Here is a 23,927-nt window from a genome sequence, read left to right on the forward strand (position 1 = left end):
CGGAAAAGAGCCTGGAAGGCTCCTGCGGGGAACGTGCGCGGAGGGTCGGGACGTCCCGAGGACACGTGGGCCGCCCCGGAGTCAGTGGCGGCAGCAGCAGCAGCAGCCGGGAGAGAGAGGTTGGGCCTGGCGCGCGCCTGGCGGCTGTCCTGCACCTGCGGCGAAGGCGATTTCTTCAAAAGGTAGCAACCGGTCCGGACAGAGCAGACGTGGAGTCCGGGCTTGCCGTTCGGGGAGGGTTGCCTTCGGCGGGCTGAGTTGCTTGTCGGAAAGCCCCTGTTGGGGAAAGCTGCGGGGAGGAGGGCTCGTCTGAATCCCGCCAGTGCTGCTGGCCGGGATTGATGCGGCGTTACGTCAGCCTTTCCTGTCTGAAGCGCATCAAGGATGCTGAGACTCCAGTCCCCATAACGCCCAGCTAGGAAGTGCGCGTGTTGTGGGACTTGCAGCCCGCCCGCACCTATACAAGAGTTTCAGCTCCGAAAAGGCCGCCTTAAAAAAAACGCCCCTTAGCGGTAACTGCAGCACCGGGAGGTATTTCAGTGCCTGAAGTTGGAGACGAGTTTGTGTTCTTGTTTTTTCTTAATGACAGAGCTCCCTTACAAGTAGTCCTCGACTTGCAACAGTTCATTTAGTGACCGTTTGAAGTTACAACATGGCTGAAAAAGGGACTTGTGACCATTTTTCACACTTATATGACTGTTGCAGCATCCCCAGGGTCAGGTGATCAAAATTCAGACTCTTGGCAACTGACTCATATTTATGACAGTTGCAGTGTCCTGGGCTCATGTGATCCTCTTTTGCGACCTCCTGACAAGAAAAGGCAATGGGGAAGTCAGGTTTACTTAACAACAGTGTTACTAAATTAACAACTGCAGTTTTTCACTTAACAACAGTGGGGGGAAAAGGTCGTAAAATGGGGCAAAACTCACTTAACAAATGTCTCACTTAACAATAGGAATGTTGGGCTCAATTGTGGTTATAAGGCAAGGACTACCTGTATTTGGAGTGTGTGAAAGATGGGCCAACAAGCTTTCTCCAACATGGGTTTGTAAATGCCTTATTGAAAGGTTTGGCATAGCTTGGGTTGCTGTTTTTCTCTCTGTGTCATGTGAGAGCACTAAAGGGTTTTTATATATCTATTTGGAAGTATTCGTTGCACATCAGTTGTGGGAATTATCCCCTTCCTAGCAAATCAAGTAAGGTGAGGAATTCAACAAAACTTTTTTGTGCAGTTCTGATACAAAAATCATTACCTTATTGCATGTGTTTTATTTTTTAGAATGGCAGTTTTGTTTGTTTCAAAGTGGTTACACTAACCAATATCTGTTGGGAGTATTTAGAAAAGAAAAATGTTTCAGGGATATGCATGAAAGAGAAAAAGTAATTGAGATGAAACAAAATTTGTGGCAATTTGCCCATTCTGACCCCTTCATGGATTACTGCATTGTGGCGAAGGGGCTTGCATAATTCAATGAAGCTATGAGCTATGCCGTGCAGGGTCACCCAAGACGGACAGGTCATAGCAGAGAGTTCTGACGAAACGTGATCCACTGGAGAAGGAAATGGCAACCCACTCCAGTATTTTTGCCATGAAAACCCCATGGACAATACCAAAAGGCAAAACGATATGACACTGGAAGATGAGCCCCTCAGGTCGGAAGGCGTCCAATATGCTACTGGGGAAGAGCAGAGGGCTAGTACTAGTAGCGCCACAAAGAATTAAGCGACTGGGCCAAAGCCGAAAGGGCGCTCAGCTGTGGATTTATCTGGTGGTGAAAGGAAAGTCCGATGCTGTAAAGATTTTTTCTCCATAGGAACCTGGAATGTAAGATCCATGAATCAAGGAAAGCTGGATGTGGTCAAACAAGAGATGACAAGACTGAACATCGACATCTTAGGTATCAGCGAACTAAAATGGACAGGAATGGGTGAATTTAATTCAGATGCCCATCAAGTATACTACTGCGGACAAGAATCCCTCAGAAGAAATGGAGTAGCCTTCATTGTCAATAAAAGAGTAGGAAAAGCAATATTGGGATACAATCCCCAAAATGACAGAATGATCTCAGTTCTAATCCAAGGCAAACCATTCAATATCACAGTAGTCCAGGTCTATGCCCCAACCAGCGGTGCTGAAGAGGATGAAATTGACCGGTTCTATGAAGCCCTACAGCACCTTATAGAACTAACACCAAAAAATGATGTCCTTATCATCATGGGGGATTGGAATGTTAAAGTAGGAAACCAAAAGATAACCGGAATAACAAGCAAGTTTGGCCTTGGAGTACAAAATGAAGCAGGGCACAGGCTGATAGAATTTTGTCAAGAGAATACAATGGTCATAGCAAACACTCTTTTCCAACAACCCAAGAGACGGCTCTACACATGGACATCACCAGACGGTCAACACAGAAATCAGATTGACTATGTGCTCTGCAGCCAAAGATGCAGAAGCTCTATAGAGTCAGTAAAAACAAGACCAGGAGCTGACTGTGGCTCAGACCATGAGCTTCTCGTTGCAAAGTTTAGGCTTAAACTGAAGAAAGTAGGGAAAAAGCACTAGGGCACTCAGGTATGAATTAAATCATATCCCTCATGAATATACAGTAGAGGTGACAAATAGGTTTAAGGAATTAGATCTGATAGACAGAGTCCCTGAAGAACTATGGACAGAGGTTCGCAACATTGTACAAGAGGTAGCAACTAAAGCCATCCCAAAGAAAAAAAAATGCAAGAAAGCAAAATGGCTGTCTGAGGAAGCTTTGCAAATAGCTGAGGAAAGGAAGGAAGCGAAAGGCAAGGGAGAAAAAGATACGCCCAATTGAATGCAGAATTCCAGAGAATAGCTAGAAGAGATAAGAATGCCTTCTTAAATGAACATTGCAAAGAAATAGAAGAAATCAATAGAATAGGGAGGACCAGAGATCTCTTCAAGAAAATTGGAGAGATGAAGGGAATGTTTCATGCAATGGACATGATAAAGGACCAAAATGGCAGGGACCTAACAGAGGCAGAAGAGATTAAGAAGAGGTGGCAAAATTACACAGAAGAACTATACAAGAATGAGCTTAATGTCCCTGATAACCACGATGAGGTGGTCACTGACCTTGAGCCAGACATCCTAGAATGTGAAGTGAAGTGGGCCTTAGAAAAACGGAGCAACAACAAAGCTAGTGGAGGTGACAGTATTCCGGCTGAGCTATTCAAAATCTTAAAAGACGATGCAGTAAAAGTGCTACACTCAATTTGCCAGCAAATTTGGAAAACTCAACAGTGGCCACAGGATTGGAAAAGATCAGTTTACATTCCAATTCCAAAGAAAGGCAGTGCCAAAGAATGTTCAAACTGTCGCACCATTGCACTCATTTTACATGCTAGTAAAGTTATGCTTAAAATCCTACAAGCTAGACTCCAGCAGTATGTGGATCGAGAATTACCAGAAGTACAGGCAGGATTTCAAAGAAGCAGAGGAACTAGAGATCAAATTGCCAACATACGCTGGATCATGGAGAAAGCTAGGGAGTTCCAGAAAAACATCTACTTCTGCTTCATTGACTATGCTAAAGCATTTGATTGTGTGGATCACAACAAACTGTGGCAAGTTCTTAAAGAGATGGGAGTACCAGATCATCTTATTTGTCTCTTGAGAAACCTATATGCGGGTCAAGAAGCAACAGTGAGAACTGGACACGGAACCACTGATTGGTTCAAAATTGGGAAAGGAGTCCGGCAAGGCTGTATACTGTCACCCTGCCTATTTAACTTATATGCAGAACACATGAGAAAGGCAGGGCTAGATGAATCGAAAGTTGGAATTAAGATTGCCGGGAGAAATATCAACCACCTAAGATATGCAGATGATACCACTCTAATGGCAGAAAGTGAAGAAGAACTAAAGAGCCTCTTGTTGCGGGTGAAGAAAGAGAGTGCAAAAGTTGGGTTGAAACTTAACATTAAGAAAACCAAGATCATGGCATCTGGCCCTCTCAATTCCTGGCAAATAGATAGGGAAGAAATGGAGGTAGTGACAGATTTTATTTTCCTGGGCTCCAAGATCACTGCAGATGGGGACTGTAGCCAAGAAATTTAAAAAATGCTTGCTCCTGGGGAGGAAAGCAATGGCAAATCTAGACAGCACACTAAAAAGCAGAGACATCACCCTGTCAACAAAAGTACAAATAGTCAAGGCTATGGTCTTCCCAGTTGCAATGTATGGCAGTGAAAGTTGGACCATAAGAAAGGCTGAGCACCAAAGAATTGAGGCCTTTGAACTATGGTGCTGGAGAAGACTCCTGCGAGTCCCTTGGACTGCAAGGCGATCAAACCGGTCAGTCCTAGAGGAGATCAACCCTGACTGCTCTTTAGAAGGCCAGATCCTGAAGTTGAAACTTAAATACTTTGGCCACCTAATGAGAAGGAAGGAGTCACTAGAGAAGAGCCTAATGCTGGGAAAGATTGAGGGCAATAGAAGAAGGGGACGACAGAGAATGAGGTGGCTGGATGGAGTCACTGAAGCAGTAGGCGTGAGCTTAAATGGACTCCAGAAGATGGTAGAGGACAGGAAGGCCTGGAGGAACATTGTCCATGGGGTCGCGATGGGTCGGACACGACTTCGCAGCTAACAACAACAGCCCATTCTGGGCATCAACCCAGACAAAACTTCAGAACACTTTTAAGCATGAAACAGTGAAGTTTAGAAGAAGCCTCTTGGGCTGCAGTAATTGTTAGAGGGCATCAAATAAACAGAACTGCTGCCTTCTAGTGGTTGTTAAATTTTTACAGGTAAGAATTCGCCCTAATCTTGAACTTAGAGCGAGGGTTCCCAACTAGGGGTGCGAGACGATATTCCAGGGGGTACGCGAACTTGGGTTTTCAAAATTATAGTGTATACGCATAATTCGTTGCCGTTATTTCAAACTTTTGTATGGGGTGCAAGAATACATCAGAAGCATTCTAGGGGTGCAGGTTATAGAAAAGGTTCGGAGCCGCTGACTTAAAGCAACCATTTGCCATGAATATAAGAGGTAGTCTAACTGAAAGAAATGTGAAGAGAGAGAGAGATTGACAGGCTACATGTTCTTGATCCGTCACCCTAGACACAATCCTTTTAAGCAATTGCCTCTTTCCAGGGCAGGAGGACATCCTAGTATTACTTATTAAATCATCAGTTGAGGTGTTACTTTAAAAATTATTTAAAATAAGTCTTCTAAGATATAATTAAGAGACAGTCTGGTGTAGTGGTTAAGGCATCAGACTAAAAATTGGGAGACTGAGTTCCAATCTTGCCTTAGGCATGAAGCCACCTGAATGGCCCTGGTCCAGTCACTCTCTCTCAGCCCTAGGAAGGAAGCAATAGTCAACCACTTCAGAAGTCTTGTCAAGAAAACTGCAGGTATTTTCACGTGGTTGTCAGAAGTCAAGACATTCAATGGCATAAGAAAAACTATAATGTTGCAGGTATTCACAGAAATGTGACCTGCTAACTGCTTCTCTACGGTATTTAAAGGTTTATCTGCAAAGTTTATCCCTCATTCCCTGACTGCCTGCCAAAACTAATTTCTATCTGATAGCATGAGCAAAGATTACTCTCTAAGACAGGGTTAACCAGAATACTAGAAATCTCCCTACTTGGCTAACATTATTTGCTTCCTACATATAAATCACATTGCATGGTCGATAGAACACAGAACAAAATACACACTCCAGGAAAAGTTTTACATCTGAAGTACTAAAAAAAACAGAGCAGAGGGAGGCCTCCAAGACCCTGAACAGACCTCTGAAAGCACTGCCCATAGCCTCTGTTCTGGGCTTCCAAGGCCTGGAGGAGGCCTCCGAGGCCCAGAACGGCCCTTTAGAGCCCAACTGAAGCATCCCCAGCATCCTTTTCGGGCGGCAGCAGCCCAGAAAAGGCCTCCAACGTCTGGAAATGATGCCAGGGAATGCTTCAGTGGGGCTCCAAAGGTCTGATCCAGGCATCTGAGGCCTTTTCTGCCACTGATCTTGTGTTACTTTAGGCCTCCATTCTCTGCGAACGCACCGAAGCAAGCAGGAAAACAGCCAAAAGCGAAGGATCTCTCGATCTTCGCAAGAGGAGTATCCATAGCCTAGTGCCTAGGGAGATCTGGGGGAGGGGAGGGAATACCCAGGGTGAATGTTGCAGTGCCACTGTGGTCATTCGTAAGGGTAAACAAATGCCGTGATGCGGCAACATTCGTAATTTCAGGACTTTTTTGTAAACACTAGGGCAGGGCTTTTCCACCGGTGGTACACGTAACCACCAGTGGTACATTGGCAGGTGGTACGCGGCCATGCCCAGCCTAGCCAAGTGTAGCGGGGGGAAGGTATGAGCCAAAGCGGCACAGCGCAGGACTTCTGCAGGGAGCTGCAGGGGTGAGGCAAAGTATCAGCACTTCTGGCACACTCGGAAGAGAAGGATGAGGAGGGGGAAGAGACAGGAAGGGATTTAAAAGGAGGCAGTTTGGGTGGGAGAGGGAGAGAAAAAAAAAGACATAACCTTGGGGGGAGGAGGAAGAGTAAGCTGGAGCTGCACTGAAGAGAAAAGAAGGGCCGAGAGAGGAGAGGATAAAAAACAGACTGGCCAGGAGCCGATCTAAAGCTTCTGTGGCAGCCATCTGTACCGGGCGCGCACACAGGTGGCAGCGAAAAACAGGCAAGAAACGCAGCTGGGGAAGGGTCACCCTCCGGGAGGAATGAAGAAACATAGCATCCCCTGAAGGAGAACAGCAAATGGCCCTCACCCACTTCACCCACCCATGGACTCTGGGGAAGGGGATGCTGTGAGCGGAGTGAGTCCACGTTACCTGTGCTATGTCTCCCAGACACCACCACCCCCCAGCCTGCCTGGTTTCAGCAAGCAGCGGCGCGCTTTTCTCACCGCTTGGAGAGGCTGTGCCAGGCAAGGCAAGCTGGCGAGAAGCCGAACCTACCTGGGCACGTGCACAGGCGGCAGTGGTGTCCCGGGTAATTGTTTTGCCCTGCAGACTGACCGTGTTCTGAGTGCTTCCCTTTACGCTTATTGTGTAACATCGAATGTTTGCTAACACTCGTAACTCTGGGTTACCTGTATTGTCTCAATTTTGAAAATGTCTAAATTTTTTTTCTAGGTTTTCCTCTTACTGGAAGCTGAAGGTCCTTTTGGTTGAAGGAATATTTAGATCTATTTGTTGTGAGGTTTTATGACATACCTGAAGACAATGACTTGATTATGACTCTCTTCCAATGGTATAATACATCTGTCATGTTCTGTCCTAGTGGCAAATTTTTGGTTCCAAGAGTGCTGTAAACTGGTGAGGAATTTTTTTTCTCCTTAATTCTATAGCTGTCTTTGTGCAACTATTGTCAAATTAGATACCCATTTGATATATATTTATATCAATGACTTATTTGGACATAAAGGCAACATAACACATTCTCTCTTTCAAGTGAGAAAGCGTTTGCTTTCTAGTAATCTTATCACAGTTAAATGTCACTTGCAGGAGCACCAGATTTTCAAATATTCAAGTTACGGTATTTTTGCTCCAAACTTAATCTTAATTCTGGTTGCTGCTGCTGATTAACAAACTCTGTTTAGGTTCTGTAGTTTTATTAGCAGCCTTTTTAAAGAGAGAATTATGGGCATCTAATTGAAGACAGGAATTATTATTTTTTGTATTGGCAGCAAGATTAGCATGTAGTGGCAATGAGCCCTTAAATATCATTGCATATTTGAATTCAGTAAGGGACCGTGAGCATTAAGTTTAAAAGTGAGTGATTTGACCCTGCTGGAATTGAATATAGCTAATAATAATGGATTGAAATGGTGCAATATTTCTGAAGTTCAGATGCCTGTTTTGTACGCCACTACATTAATGATGATATGGCTGTGCTGTTAATTTATTATGGAAAAATCATTTGACTTTTATCTGGTGTAAGCATTGTAAATTGTCTTTGCAATATCTATAATCCTTATAATAAGTCCTATAGTGTACTGATAGCATTGTGGAGTTTCACAATGCTGTGAGTACAGTAACTTTTATGGTTTAATTGATAGTCAATGAAAAGCATCACTGTAACATACTGAGTCTTTGGAGTTTTTATTTAACAGCAGGAAATTATCCAAGGGATAATTAAGTAGTAAGATTTTAATTAAAAAAAATTAAATTAAAAAAACTGATCAGAGTGTTTAGTATATTTCATTATGTATGGAGTTAACAACTCACAGAAAATGTTATGCAGTTGTTACCTAGGAAAGAGAAAACAAAACCACAATGGTACTGTAAATTGACCACTGTAAAATCTTTGCATGGGAAAAGTTTGTTATACCATTCACAATACTTGTTGTAGTGCTAAAATGATACATTAGAGGGCAGACTATAACTTCAGATTTCTATGTCTAATGCATTGTAAAAAATTACTAATACATGTGCAACATAAGCATTCATCAATAGAATGTAATTAACATTTTGGGTTTGGCTTCTTTGATCCCTTGTAAAGTTCAAGTAAAGATCCCTTGTAAAGTTCAAGGAACATATAGCTGAAAGAACTGTGAAAGATTTTGATATACAATACTGTAGTGTTTTAATAAATGTGCTGGGTTTAATTCTCAGTACAAAACGTGGATGGATTCTGATGCTATTGTACTACTGTATGTTTTCGTATTATGGACTATATGAAATATGAAGAATGTTTTATTATATTATTGGTACATAAATTATAACTGGTGAGCAACACAGAGCAGGAAAACCGAATTCTTGGAGAAAGGGACTGTTCAGTGTCTCACTATATGAGGATTTTGTTTAAGTCAGGATTTGATTATACTAACTTACATTTTGATTAAGGTGGTGAGCCAATTTTTCTTGCTTTTACTATGTAATTATGATGCCAGGGATAATTCTTCACTTAATTTAACAATTTAACTATTAATATTTCTTAGGAACTGTATACAATACTATCAGCACAATGCTGCCACGATCGATCAAAATGCAGAAACCGTTTCAGCTGGCGTTTAGGACCTGTTTGCTATCCTATCGTTCCTGTATTTTTCCATGCATCCAAGGAAAAACATCCTTACCTCCAATAAGGCAGAAAACAACATCCTTGATGCTGAGCTGCCAGAGTCAATACCTGCATACCTCTGCTCCTTTTTGGGATTCCAAGGAAGGGGGCTTTGGGGGCAATACAACTTCCCAACCTGAAGACCCTCAAAATAAAGAACTGAAGAGAGAAAATTTTAACACATCAGCTGGTAATTTTGCCAGGGAATCTCCTATAGAGCCTAATTCTCTAGAACTTGACCCTTTGCAAGATAAATCAATTAGTCTTGTGCAGAGATTCAAGAAAACTTTTAAACAGTATGGCAAAGTTCTGATTCCTGTGCATCTTTTGACCTCCAGCATATGGTTTGGAACTTTTTACTATGCAGCTTTAAAGTAAGTGCAGAGGTATTAGCTGAAACACCGATGATAATTTCTGTCGTTATAATTCCTGTTGTGTACTTTTTAAAAAAAAATAGCTGTACATAAGTTTGGGGAGGATGGACCTAAAAAAAGGAAAAGATGGGAAAGAAGTCAGTGGTACCCTGTGTTTCATTTCAAAATAACAGTGTGTATTATCTTAATTGGCCAAGTATTCAGCGAAGGATCGAGTGAACAGTTTAGCACAGGATAGTTTTTAAAGGCTGAGAATGTAACAAACACTGTTTTGCTTTTTGAAAGCCTTAGCTATCCCCAAGAATCGTAGAATTAAAGAGCCTGGAGCTTATCATATTGGAAATTAGAAAAATCTTAGAACGTTATAAAGACTCTGATCATACTTTAACAATGAAAATACTTGATTTTGTATGAGAAAAGGAAAGCATTTAGATGTACAAGAAAAGCAATGAAACACTTAAAGGACTTGTAACTTTTCTGAGTAGGAAGCCCAAATGCACATAAAGTGCCTATACATATTCTAAAATAAAATTGATTTTAATATTAACTAAAGTAAGTTTATACTAATAGCCCCTTAAACTCAGTGGGAATTTTAATACAATTCTGTAAAATTGCACTGTGATTTTCTTACCTAAATCTATCAAATTTGATGTTCGTTCTTTTGGAGGTTTCCTTCCCTCACTCTTGTTCTGTGCCATTTTATTGATTAGTGGAAAGTGGAGTTTGTGGGTAGTGAAGAAAATCTGTGTTAGAGTCCGTCCTTCATTTATTTCCATGTGTTCACATGCCAGCAACTTCTGTTAGGTTTTAGAAAGCTCCAAATTTAATTTCTGGCCTATCAGTTAAGAAAAAACAGCAATTTTTAAATCATGGTTATCTCTATTACACTTCAAAATAAAATTACAAAGTCCACATTAGGTATTCATTTGCTTTGTGCAATAAAACATAACATTTTTAAAACTGATGTTTGTATTACAGGTAGTTTTCAAATTAGAACCATTTGTTTAGTGATAGCTCAAAGCAAAAGCTCTGAAAAAAGTGACTTATGACACCCATTGCAGCATCCCTGTGGTCACATGATCAGAATTCAGATGCTTGGCAACTGGCATGTATTTATGACGGTTGCAGTATCTCAGGGTCATGTAATCACCTCTTACAACGTTCTGACAAACAGTCAATGGGAAAGCCAGATTCAATTAATAACTGTATTGCTAATTTAACAACTGCAGTGATTCACTGAACAACTATGGCAAGAAAGGTTGTAAAACTCACTTAACTGTCTTGCTTAGCAACTGAAATTTTGGGCTCAATTGTAATCATGAATTGAGAACTACCTGTAAAAATAAGACAATGTCATCTTATGAAAAAATAGTAGTGTGAAGGAGTCTAATAGGAAGTTATACTTGTGTTTATAGCAGTTCTAATGTTTTATTTTCTGTTTTAATCCTAGCTTTATTTCAAAAGGTGAGCAGTTTCTTATATTGTGTAACATGTAAAAATGCTAATGAGGAAGCTAGAATAAGTAGTACAGGTGTAATTAGTACTTAAGACAATATCTGCTAAAGCTGTGAACTTAATGTATAATATAGGATCTCTGCTCAGTAATTTTGCTGCATGTTTGCATGCATGCTCTAAAACTTGCTAGTGAATATTTAAAATATCTCTGGCTTAAGTTACAGACTTGGAACCCCTGCCATATACACAAAAGTGTGACAAAGTTCAGTGGGATCAATCCCAAGTACATATGAATAGACTAGCACCTTAAAGGAGTTTTAAAGGGTCTGTGCTGTATGGATTCTATAGTTCTACAAGAAGGATCCTAAATATATATGAATTCCTTTGTAGATTTAAAATATGATATCTTGTTGAAAACTAAAACAGTGGTCCCAAACATTAATATTCTAGCTTCCCAATTTAGATCCTTAAATTTGTTTAAATCTGTATCAAGCTACATGATCAAGAAGTAAATATAATTAATGTCTGTAATACCAGCTATTTATTTTTTCTTAATACCTGAAGATAAATATGTATCTGGAAACAAAATTTTAAACAGCTTGGATGTTTATTACCCTGAGAAGGGATAAATTTAGAATGACATTTAGACCCATTGCTTTTAGAAAGGGCATTTAATGCCATCTGGTTAGAATAACTAAAATAGTTATAATACCTTCTGATTTCAAAGACACTTGTGCTTCTGGTCACTAATTATCATTGTTCTACCTCTTCTATGAGAAGCCAAAAATTGTAACCTACTTAGAACTAACAAATCTTCACTTCGACTTTGCCAGTAATTGACTCAGTAGATGTTTGTTTACTGTTATCTAGGGGTTATGACTATCCTTTTCCAAAGAGAACAACAGTTTAAGTTTCTGTCCTAACAAATCATGTTTCAAGACCTTGAAAACTTTCTGCCAATCAAAAGTGATAGAATTCATAAAGATGAGCTGAAAAGAAAAGCATGGTTACATTATAAAAAGGTAAAGGTTTCCCCTGTCCAGTTGTGTCCAAGTCTAGGGGAGGGTGATGTTTCCTAGCTAAGGAAGCCAGCATGTCTGAAGACACTTCTTGGTCATGTGGCTGGCATGTCTATATGCCAAGGCACATGGAATGCTGTTACCTTCCCACCAAAGTGATACCTATTTTATCTACTTGCATTCGCATGCTTTCAGACTGCTACGTTGGCAGGAACTGGGATAAGAACAGGAACTCACCCCATCACACAGTACTTGGGTTTCGAACTGCCCACCTTCCAGTTGACCAGTGTCTTAACCATAATTGAATTTGTTCTCAGAGAAACATATAGGGTTGTGACACTTGTTTTTTTCATATTGTGAGTTATATCCAGTAAACTTTCCAACAATATTAATTCTCCAAGGCACAGGTTAAGGTATTGTTTGAATTTAGCTAAAGTTCATTGGTTCAAATGGATCTGGCTTAACATTTGATACTTAGTTTTAATGTAATGGAGACTACATGTTCAGAATAATGTTTAATTCATGTTTTCAGAAGACCTGACTATATTTTTTTAAGACGTATTAATTGTGTAACCTGTTTAGACAAGAAGTTGGTAGATGCCAGATAAAATTTTGATTTTTTTAAAAACTTGGTATTATATACTTCAGTATTAGCTTTTATGGTTGAGGCAGACATTCCAAAATTCTTTTAATAAGTCATGTAGTTTGCCCCGAGAACTAATACTTTTATTCATGTTGGCCTTGATTTACCACAGTAAAGACAATGGTTGAAATAACTCCAAGAATCAGTTATGTCTGAATAGCCTAGACAGGTGATTCCTAACATTTTAATGCATAGCACTACATCATTAGTTTTGGAGACCACTATATTAGTCAAAGATCATCAACCTGGCACCCACAGGTACTATGTTATACTTGATCCCTTCCATTTGATGCTCTTAGGACTCAAAATTTAGGTAAAAATAATCAGAGCCATACAAAATCATTACATCTTCCAAGCTGCTGGTTTTCCCACCTGAAATATCAAATTGACAATCTGGTGATATTTTTGCAATTTAGCTATGTTTATTATTCTATACACATACACAGATATACATACAAATTTAATTTGGAAGCTGTATAGTAGATCATGTAAAGTACCCTCCCAGATCCCTAGGGCATGGAACACATGTTATAAATCATAGTTTTAGAATATTGGAATTAAATTTCAAAACTGGAAATCTTCTGTAATGGATATACTTCATTTTTTCCTTCTTATAACCTATTCACCATTCATTCATTACTCTGTATCAGTTGAGGAAAAAAGAAATGATTTGTTATCAGATATAAAAAATCCTTCTTTATTATAATTCTACAAAAAACTTTACCCAAATAGGAATGGTGTAATTCATTTTAGTATGTCTTCATTTTACAGGGGAGTAAATGTCGTTCCGTTTCTTGAACTCATAGGGTTGCCTGAAAGCATTGTAAACATCCTAAAGCATTCTCAAAGTGGAAATGCATTAACTGCCTATGCATTGTATAAGGTAAGTAGATGCATAGGTTTCTTAACCCTACCCACAGGAATATTTGAATGTACAGTTACAATAGAAGAGAATATCCATAGCTCAGAGTTGAACTGTGGAGTCCCTGGTGCTCTCTGAGCTTGGTTGTTTGCTCACCATTGTTTCACTGTCTGACAAGGTAACATTGTCAGTTCTAGTGGATATGGGATTTGTATGCATCCATGAACACAGCTAGCAGAAGACACAGTGAAAATTTTTAATCTCACAATACATGGACAGATTCAACCATAGTTTCAACTGGGAAACTGTGAGCATCCTAGAGAAAACTAAATCCAAAAACACTAGCAAATTCCTGGAAGTTTGGCATTAGATAAATCAGCTATCAATAGACACATAGAGATAAACCACATTTACACATTTAGACACCATTCAAAAGAAATAGTTTAAAGCTAAGAAGGTAACAAAAAGACCAGAACACATCCACTCCAGCAGCAACACCCTGGGATTAGTACCAGACAAACAAGCAGAAAACAATACCGTAATCAAGGAATTGCCAAGGAGAAAACCACCCCATTAATATTAGCATGGCAAACAGAGAACAAATTCTACACCCACTAGTTGGATAATAAAAGCTGAAATAGCATCAAGAATTACATTAGGTAATTAGGCTTCCTTAATTTAGGGCATTCTGATGTGTGGCATACTGTTAGAATTTGTGGACAGAGGTGGGTTAAGGAAAACTGAATCAATCAACCTCAGACTATTCCCTACAGAATTACCAGTGAGCCTCTGGGATTCAACATTCAAAGTATGCAATTGTGTGTGTGTGTATAATTACTGAGGAATAGATTCTGTCACGAGGGCTCTGAATAAATACAATAATGCTATAATTAATAAGATAAATTCTATATGGTGATAGACAGATGTTAAAAATTCATTTACATAATTTGACATTTATGGGGAAAATATTTAGTGGAATGCAAACATAGTTAAAAAGTAAGAAAGTAAAAACCAGTGTTGGAGGAATGAAAAAGGAAGGTGAATAATGAAGAGCAACATCTGTTTAGAAACTAAGAAGACCCTGGGTTGTATTCAGTAACATCATTCTGCTCATCAAATTGCATGTGATCTTCTAGAGGAGACATGTCAAACACAAGGCCCGGGGGGGGCGGATCCGGCCCGCAAAGTGGTTTCTTGTGGCCCGCGAAGCCATCCTGGAAACAGTGAGGGAATGGCCCCCACTGCCTTGGCCCTGGCCCAGAGACCCTCCTGCCAGAGACCCTCAGATCTGTCCCACTCCTGCCCAGGCCCCCATTGGCACCCTTGATGCGAACGTTGTAGAGCTGGCCATTCCCACCCAGTAGGCCATACGTACTCTAGCCACGCCCACCCAGTAGGCCACGCCCACCCTGGCCATACCCACCCGGCCGCTTGAGGGCAACTGCAATGCTGATGCGGCCCTCAATGAAATTGAGTTTGACACCCCTGTTCTAGAGGAGACTTGGGGTGCAATTGGCAATACAGGGAGAGGAAAATCATATTGCCCAAGTGCCCTTCTACAGCAGACTCGTCAAGGGCCTCTTTTTGTATCACTATCTGTAAAACATTTCTTGTGGGAAAATGTTCCATTTGGTTTGGTATTTTGTATTCATCTAAATATTCTACTTTAAAAATTAAAGTTAAGAATAAGTTTTGTTAAAAAAAATACCCTCCTACTTTATTTAATAGTATCTTATTGGCAACTGAAGTATTTAGCAAATACTTCAGCAAGGATGGAAAAGATTCAGCTCAAAGTACGTGGCATTAAGCTTAATGCCACGTACTTTGAGCTGAATCTTTTCCATCCTTGCTGAAGTATTTGCTAAATACTTCAGTTGCCAATAAGATACTATTAAATAAAGTAGGAGGTTATTTTTTTAACAAAACTTATTTTTAACTTTAATTTTTAAAGTAGAATATTTAAATGAATACAAAATACCAAACCATAAACCAGGGAATTTATTTATAAGTCTTTCCATTTAATAGCTCACGATATGTCATTGCATAAATCTAAAAACTGGAAGTAACTATTTGGGTAAAAGGAAAAACGAAGCTGCACACTAGGTACAAAATTGGAAAGGACAATGAAAACTGCATAAAAATCCTTATTTAATTCATACAGAGATATTTTTCCCCTTTTTAAAATATTTTGAAAGTTTTCAACTGGTCTCTAGGAATTATTCTTTTAGACAAAAACTTTCATTGTATCTCCGTAGAAAATGTAGTTGTCTTTCAGTAGCTACATTTTATTTTATTTTATTTTTTATTGAAAAGTTTTACAGTACATTTTATCTTTAACAAAACAAAACCCTTCCCAACCCCCTCCCCTCTTCCCAACCCTCCCTAACCCTCCCCTCCCCAACACCTCCCTCCCTCCCCCTCCCCCCTCCCCAACTTCCCAGAGCTAAATACAAGGTATAAAAGTAGAAACAATCATAATCTACCTTATGCAAACAACAATAAGCTATTAAATCTATCGCACTTTAACTCTTATAAAATGACTACAAGCAATATAAATATCACATCAATATTTATTCAAATGCTAAATGAAACTTTTTAGTCCCATATTTATTCTGGATGTAATCAATCCATTTTTTCCACTCCACAATATATCTCTGTTGCGAATGCTACATTTTATTTTTAACTTTATTCAAATGAAACTGCACAACTCATCTATCAAAGCTTTAAGAGCAATAAAATAATTCAGACAAACCATTCAGACTAAATTCAGCTTTCTCTTCCAACTTCAACAGTGTGATCTGTTCTGTAAAGCACTTTGCAGATGATGCATTCTGCGTTTCAGAATAGATTTTGGAGGCACAGATGTTGCTGATGGGACCAGCTTGTTCTTTTGGTGACTGAATGACTTATTAAAATGCATAGATCTACCAATATCTCTTTAGGAAATGCTCTGGATAGTTTGGAGAATTTCCTTGCTAGGGCTATATCAGTACTTTAACTGCACTTAACATAGTGTCTGAAAGAGATGTATCCCTCACTGTGAATGCTATTGGGCAAAAGAATTTAAAGTCCCTTATAAGTCCTTAATGTTTCTATATGTTTTTTTAAATTGGGAAGATTGCAACTCCAGCCAGATACACAGTGACATTAGGAGGAACATCTATCACTGTAAAGTATCTTCGCAAGCAAGGACATATCTCCACACCACCTCCAGTGAAGGAATATATTCAAGACCGAATGGAAGAAACAAAAGAACGAATCTCGGGAAAAATGGAAGAAACAAGAGACATGATTAGTGGCAAAATGGAAGAAACAAAAGAAAAATTTACTGAGAAAATGGAGGAAACAAAAGAGAGGATAACTGAAAAGATACAAGAAACCAAAGAGAAAGTTTCATTTATAAAGAAGAAAGAGTAGGGAAAGTTGGTGTGAAAGGTGATATTTTTAATCCTATAGAATATCTGAAATGTATGTTCTTGCTACTGTTCCTGTCTATTTTGTTATAGGCTGACTAGACATTTGAAAACTAAAAAGATAACGCTTAAGACTTACACTGGCCTTAATAAAAAAAATATCCAACGTTTTCCAATGTAGGATGTAGTAAATGCAACAGTTTTCTCCACCCACAACTTAGTTCCTGGAGAATATTCTGTGGTCGTCCCATCGGTGACTTGAATGAATCTCTCTGCACATTTGAATGGAGCTGATATTCTTACCTGGCATCACTCACCTTGTTGCAAAACAAGTATTAAAATGGCTCAGTCATGTAAACAATCTTGAATATTGAAAATTGTGTCAATATTTGTATATTAATTAATCTTACTCTCTCTAAAAAGATCAGGTAATGAGAAAGCTATGTTACGTTCCATATTCCTTTGATAAAAACTTGACTTAAAATGATGCGCGAGGCTCAGTGAAATGGTACTAAGTGTAATTTCATATTTATAATTGCAAAATGGATTTTGATTCTTCTTTAAGCTAAAGTATTACATTTCATATCACTGATAAAGCTTTAAAAAGAAAGGAGATCTATCTTTATTCATGGAATGAATGTTTACATCTTTTTAGCTTAGTGAAAAAGAAAAAGAAACACTGCTACCATTTTTTGTAGAAAATCCCCCAATATTGTTATTAGAGGCTAAAACGACATTATTGTACTATTAAATGCTATAGATTCATCTCAGGTAGGGTTTTGGATTTTTTTTTTGGGGGGGGGGGGGAGATGGCTGAGATCAAGAAACTTTGATTTCCATTTATTGTTTTGGTGATCACAGCCCTGAACATTGATATTGCAGGTACTTTTCCTGTAATGAGAAAAGCTCATGGGCAGGTATAACAGAATAAGGCAAGGCTCTCAAAACCTGGCAACTTTAAGACTCATGGACTTCAACTCTCAGAACTCTACTGGCTGGGGCATTCTTGGAGTTGAAATCCACAAGACTTAAAATTGCCAAGTTTGGAGACCCCTGGTATAAGGGATGAAAGCATTAGGATGATAAGAATCTTCAAAATGACTGTCACATCTGTGTTAAAATCCATGGTTTATATCACTACCTCTTTGTGACTTGAAGGAATACTTTCAAAGTGCTTTACATTAATGTAAGTCAAGCACTTTGTTTGGTTTACAATTCAACTACTTGGGAACTATATATATTTTTTTAAAAAAAATCTGATTTGTTTCTTTCAGTTCCGTTAAAACATCTGATACTAGCTAGTCTAAGAAGCTCTTTCTCCAAAAAGCAATAAAAAAGTGGTTACAGAGGTGATAGAGACCCAGGAGACAACTAGGAGCCAGTTACCAAAATCAACCTTGCCTACCTATAAAGCAGGAGTGGTTTAGAAAATGTATTTTCTTAATTGGTAAAGTTTGATAATATCATAAAAGCACTATACTACTAAATCATACTTATGTAAAAGCAAAATAATGCTTCTGAGAATTGGTTATGAGATTATATACTCTTATGATAGCATTGCTGAACACTATCTTAAGCTTACAGTGAAACGTTGTGTCCCATGAAGTCAATTCTGTGTGAAACCATGAAACAAAACCTTGCTGTATTTACATAATAGTTCTTCTAATGAGAGGAATCCTACAGTCGTTTTCGAGCACAGTTTTACTCCTATAAAATACTTGTTTCAGATTTTTAATATGCAGGTAAGTTTAAAACATGTACAGTATGCTTTCTGGTAAACCTAATGAATATTGTATTCACCAAATATTCTTACTGCAAGTTGCTATCCTAGCCTTGCAAGAAGATACTCACAAAAGCTTGGCAGAATTATCTTTTTTGATCTATCAAAGAGTTGCTTGATAAAAGTAGAACATTATCTTTGCCTCTAAAAGCAGTGGCATGTAAAATAGATTGCTATTCATTTATTAAAGGTAGCTTTCCATCTTTGTGATTGGCAAGCTTCAGCTATTTCTCCTTTAGTAGATTCAGAGCAACCTTTGTAAACCTGCAGAAAGAGGAATGCTAATTTGAAGTTTAGAATGAAATGATTTGGCAACTAGCAAACACCATCGAAAGAAAAGAACACAAAAGAGATAGAAAATATATACTTTGCCTACAAGATCATTTTAGAGAAGCTGGTTTGGACTTAAACATATTCCATTTTTATAGATACAGCATGTTGGAAACTTTTTCATCCATAATTCCATGAATATTAAATTCTAAAATTAACAGATATGATCAAATTACACAACAAGAAATGGTATGGGAGCTCTCCCCTAGGAAAAAGTGAATATTTCTTGTATTTTCTGTACTTTTAAGTAATTTTTAACGAACAGATTCTTATTTAATGCCAGTGTATTCAGAATGAAAATATATCTCTTTTAGTATTTCAATTTGATTCTGGTAAAAGCATCAGGAATTTCAAATAATAGTTCCAGACCGATATAAATGGAAGCAGTATTGGCCCGGTTGCTATGGAACGGGCTAAGCAGGATTTAATAATATTCATCAAAGCACTGCTCAGTTCTTTCATAAATTTGTTTTGATTATATTCACTGCAGAGGAATTGTTCTTAAAATAATAGTGCAGATAACATTAATTGAATTAAAGTACTCCGGCTATACCGCATTGTCTGTTCTTTTTGTATAATTGGCTTAGGGTACCTATTAGTTCTAACACCATTTAACCATTCTCCAAACCAACTGCTACAAACCACATACACCACACTTCAGTAGAAAAATGCATATATGCATAGGTTTTAGACTCCTAAAAAGAAAACAAAATATTTACTATTTCAACCTTTTAAGCTATCAGATCACTATCTTTACTTGTACATAAAAATGCTTCATAGTAATGTAGGAATTTTATTCAAAACATTCCGGGCTTCATGTGAGCTGTGAAATTATGCATTTTAGTCAATTTAGGTTTTAATTTGGAACTTTTATCTGCACATAGAATTGTCTTCCAGATTTCAACTTATAATTAGTGGACCAGTGTGTGTGTGTTTGTCTGTACACACACCCACAGACACATACTCCTGGCAGTGAGTAGTGTGTGTGTGTGTGTATCTGAGGACCCAGATTATTGGGGGCAATATGCTTACTCTGTAAAAAGCTTAGAGAGGGCTATAGAGCACCTTGAAGCTTTAGTCTAAGTGCTATGGCTACGTGTTAGCAGTTTGTACATATTCTGCATGTTAAGTCCACAGAACTAATATATAATGCCAACATTAAATGTTGCACAAACCTCATCATTTACCAAAACATAGTAAAAGATGAGTGTATTTAAATGCAATTCCTGTGTTTTAAGAATGGACTGAATTATCCCTGCATAGTGCAGTCCACTGCTGTTTTGATACAGTATTTCCAGTATTTAAATCCAATCAATATTTAAAAAGAGGGTGGAGGTATGCAAAACTGTGTTTCATATAATTTAAATATACCAAAAATCAAATTGGTTTAAATATACATATGGATATGGAGATAAATTATTTTTATGTATTTTTATACCATTTGAAAAGCAATGCCTACATAGAACTGGAGGTTCATCACGAGCTTGACTAAATGGTTAAATGTTTTGTAATGAATTCTCAAAAATAATTTACTAAATTTATATGCTGTCCAATTCCCAATTATTTTGGGCAGTTACAAATAAAAAAACAAGGAAAAATCTGACAGACAAAAATGAAGAGTAAAGATAGCAAGGATGACAAAAAAGAAACAAAACTTGCATAATCCAAATGGGACTTCACAAGACTTGGCCAAGGAGCCAAATCTTCAAGGCCCTTCATAACACCAGCAGAGAGGAAGTTCTCCAAATCTTGGGGTGGGGAAACTTCATTCCAGAGGGCTGTGCTGCCGCAGAGAAAATGCATTTCTGGGGTCCTGTTTAATTAAAGGAACCCAATCCTACCAAATTTGTTACTATGGGAGACAGGCAGTCCTTCAGATAATCAGTCCTTATGTCATGTGAAGCTTTATGGTAACAAACAACATCTTGAATTACACACAAAAGCAAATTGGCAACCACTGCAGCTTGTGTAACAGACATGGTATGTCCATCACGGCTGATTGCTGCTGCATTCTGCATCTGTTGAAGCTTTTAAGTGGTCTTTAAGGCTGGTGGAGCACATTGCATAATCAAGCCATGATATGATCAGGGCATGAGTGACTGAATAAAGGAAAGAACACAACTAGCACATCTGGTGAAGCTGGAGAAAGTCCTTCCTGGCCACAGCTGCTTTCTGCTAATTAAGCAGGAACTATGAGTCCAAGAATGAGGAAGTGCAATGCCATCCAATATCTGAATCTCTCCAGATATGGGTGGCCTGAATACCCACAACCAACTAAGTCTTGTAGGACTGAGTTGGAGATGGTTCCTTCCCATCAAACTTGTATAGTCTCTAGGCACTGGGCAGAATCTCAACAGCCTTACTTGGCCAATCGGGTTGAAATATAATTGGATATCATCAGAATATTTATGTTACTAATCTCTAAACTGGCAATGACTGCACCCAGCAATTTCATACCGAAGCTGATAAAGAAGGGAGAGAGAATAGAATCCTGAGGCCTGTAGAACTATTTCTCCCCTGTCCAACCAACACCAATTGGAATCAGCCCTGGAGAAAGGAAGAGAACCACCACAATACAATGCCCCAATCCCCAACCCACAGGTCCATCTCAGGATACCATGACATCAAAAATTGAGAGATAAAAGAGCACAAGGATAAATGCACCATGTCCGTCCCAACTCTGCCACAATCAAACCTATCCCAGCCAGAAACCAGTCAAATAGGTCTAGCTCAGGGGTAGGCAACCTTGGCTCTTTTATGACTGGTGGACTTCAACTCCCAGAATTCCTGAGCCAGCCTGGCTCAGGAATTCTGGGAGTTGAAGTCCACCAGTCATAAAAGAGCCAAGGTTGCCTACCCCTGGTCTAGCTAGTTCTATTTCCTTCAAGGTTCTCAACTGCAGAACCATAATCTTGTCATCAGCTTTCCCCAAAAAGGAATATTAGAGACTGGTCAATAGTTATTGGAAACTTTTGAGTCAAAGAATTACCTTTTGGGGGGGGGGGGAATCCAGTAAGATTTGAAATGTCTATCTTGAATTCTGAATAAGATCAATAAAGAAAATGGATCTAATTCTATTTTAGTTTGGTACTACATCTAATGACTTTCTTGTCAAAGTTAAGTTTTTATTATGTCTCACTGATCCCATGTGTAATAAGATGCTCCCTAATATAATAATAAAGTTGCAAGGGACCTTGGAGGTCATCTAGTCCAACCCCCTGCTCAGGCAGGAAACCCTATACCATTTCAGACAAATGGCTGTCCAATCTCTTCTTATAAACTGCCCAAGGTCTTCCCATCAGATACCCTGTCCGTTTTCAGACTGGTATATTTTTCTTCACATGATGGGGGCGGGGGGGGGGGGGACAGAGAATCACATTTTAATATTCTGGGCCCCTTTTGCAACTGAACTAGTTACTAAAAAAAATCTCCATTCTTTCTCATATGATGGGGATTGCTGGGGTTGTTTTATCTTTGGTGGGGATTGCTGGGGTTGTTTTATCTTTGGTCTTTTAATTTTTCTTGGGGTTTTTAGCACTGCATTTCTATTGTTCTTAACTAGGGCAATTGTTTAATCTTTTTTAATGTTTGTATTTGCTATTTTATTCTGCCCTGTGAACCGCCCTGAGTCCTCAGGGAGAAGGGCGGTATATAAATGTTATTAAATTAAATTAAATTAAATATATTTTTCCTATCAGCTATAATAACAATTGCACAAACTTAATTACTTTTAGCAGTTATCTGACAGTTTTGATAAAGCTGTTTCTTTAAGTAGAAATAACACATCTTGATTCTATAAGCCACAAGAGGAACTTTGCATTTATTTTCCAGACTAATTAATAACTCAGACAAATACAAGAGATTGTGTGTGAGGTTGGATGTCTTTTTCTTTTTTCAATGTTGGAGGGGGAATTGTGATTAATCATTTATTAAAAAGACACAAATTAATGGTAGACCGAGTGTGGTTAAAGGGGCAAAAAGTGCTTGTACACAAAGATGGGACATACTTAAGTAAAATAAGTAGATAATGGGGAAGTCACCCAACATCATACAAGAAGTTACTGATGTGTAACAGGCTGCTAGAATTAATCCACATGTTTAGGAAAGCTGAATTACCAGCCTCAATATCCCTATAGAATTAGCAGACTGACCCTGGGATTCTGCATTCAAAGTATTTCCTGAATCCCATCAGTAAAATGTGATTTAAAAATAGATTAGGGGGGAGGAGGGAGGGAGGAATTCAGCCTATAAATTAGTACAGATTAGAGAAAGTTATTATAGCTGGACTATATGAGGGCTAGGCAGATTAAATGTACTGCTATTACTTTTCCCTCGTGATGCAAATAGTGCCATATTGTGATGGTAGAAAGCATTAAGCTGGCACAATAAGTGAGATTTATTTTTCAGTTGGTAAAAACAGTCCAGTAAGATTTTGATTTTGAGAACATGACACATGGTGTTCAACCCAGTTAAGCTAAAGGCTTACCTGCATAATTATGTAATCCTGTTTATGCTAATGAATCTGAAATCAGGCTAAATCTAAATACTTTGCTAACTGTAGGAACTATTGAATAATTTTAACTGCAAATACTTAAGAGTTAGGCTGGGTACCTTAAGCCTTCCATTCACTTGCTTTTCCTTTATGCAATGGGCAAACAAAGGAACAATCATTTCCAGGATCCTTTGGTGTGATAAAATTCTTTTTTAAAAATAGTTAATGCTAACTACTTAAGGGAGGGAGAGGGAGTATCAACACAGGAAACCTCAATCAGCCCTGGGCATGAAAATGATTGACAGATCAATAGCTCTTTCTCGATTCTGTGGGGGTGGTGCATGGTTGTTCTTAGTTGGTGGAATAACTTTTCTAGTTAATTCCAACAACCAACAAGGCTCCGGCATGCTAATTACTTATGTGATCTTCAGCATCCAACATCTTAGAGGGACAAGTAGGCTAAGAGACATCTAGACCACTGCTGGCAATCTATAAAGAGCTAAGA

The 23,927-nt window shown here is 38.6% G+C and overlaps 1 protein-coding gene across 3 annotated transcripts; it reads left to right on the forward strand.

Moving 5' to 3' along the window:
• Positions 1–18: 18 nt before the first annotated feature.
• FAM210A (family with sequence similarity 210 member A) lies at positions 19–19,472 on the forward strand. 3 transcript variants are annotated; one of them, XM_081324430.1, is made up of 5 exons: positions 19–182; positions 7,125–7,307; positions 8,933–9,428; positions 13,317–13,428; positions 16,525–19,472. In XM_081324430.1, the coding sequence occupies exons 3-5, from the start codon at positions 8,959–8,961 to the stop codon at positions 16,822–16,824; spliced, it is 882 nt and encodes a 293-aa protein (XP_081180556.1). In that variant the 5' UTR covers positions 19–182; positions 7,125–7,307; positions 8,933–8,958; the 3' UTR covers positions 16,825–19,472. The 3 variants fall into 3 exon arrangements, with proteins under 3 accessions (XP_081180556.1, XP_081180558.1, XP_081180557.1); XM_081324432.1 differs by having other exon boundaries at positions 7,125–7,242; XM_081324431.1 differs by lacking the exon at positions 19–182 and adding an exon at positions 4,548–4,782.
• The last annotated feature ends 4,455 nt before the right edge of the window (positions 19,473–23,927 follow it).

Source organism: Vipera berus (genome assembly GCF_964194415.1).
Source record: "Vipera berus genome assembly, chromosome: 3".
NCBI lineage: Eukaryota > Metazoa > Chordata > Lepidosauria > Squamata > Viperidae > Vipera > Vipera berus.

Excerpts from the sequence above, each read along its gene's own strand:
- FAM210A (XM_081324430.1), top strand. The coding sequence starts at position 8,959 with ATGCTGCCACGATCGATCAAAATGCAGAAACCGTTTCAGCTGGCGTTT. Across the intron at positions 9,429-13,316 it reads TTTTACTATGCAGCTTTAAA|GGGAGTAAATGTCGTTCCGT; the intron begins GTAAGTGCAGAG and ends TTCATTTTACAG. Across the intron at positions 13,429-16,524 it reads CTGCCTATGCATTGTATAAG|ATTGCAACTCCAGCCAGATA; the intron begins GTAAGTAGATGC and ends TAAATTGGGAAG.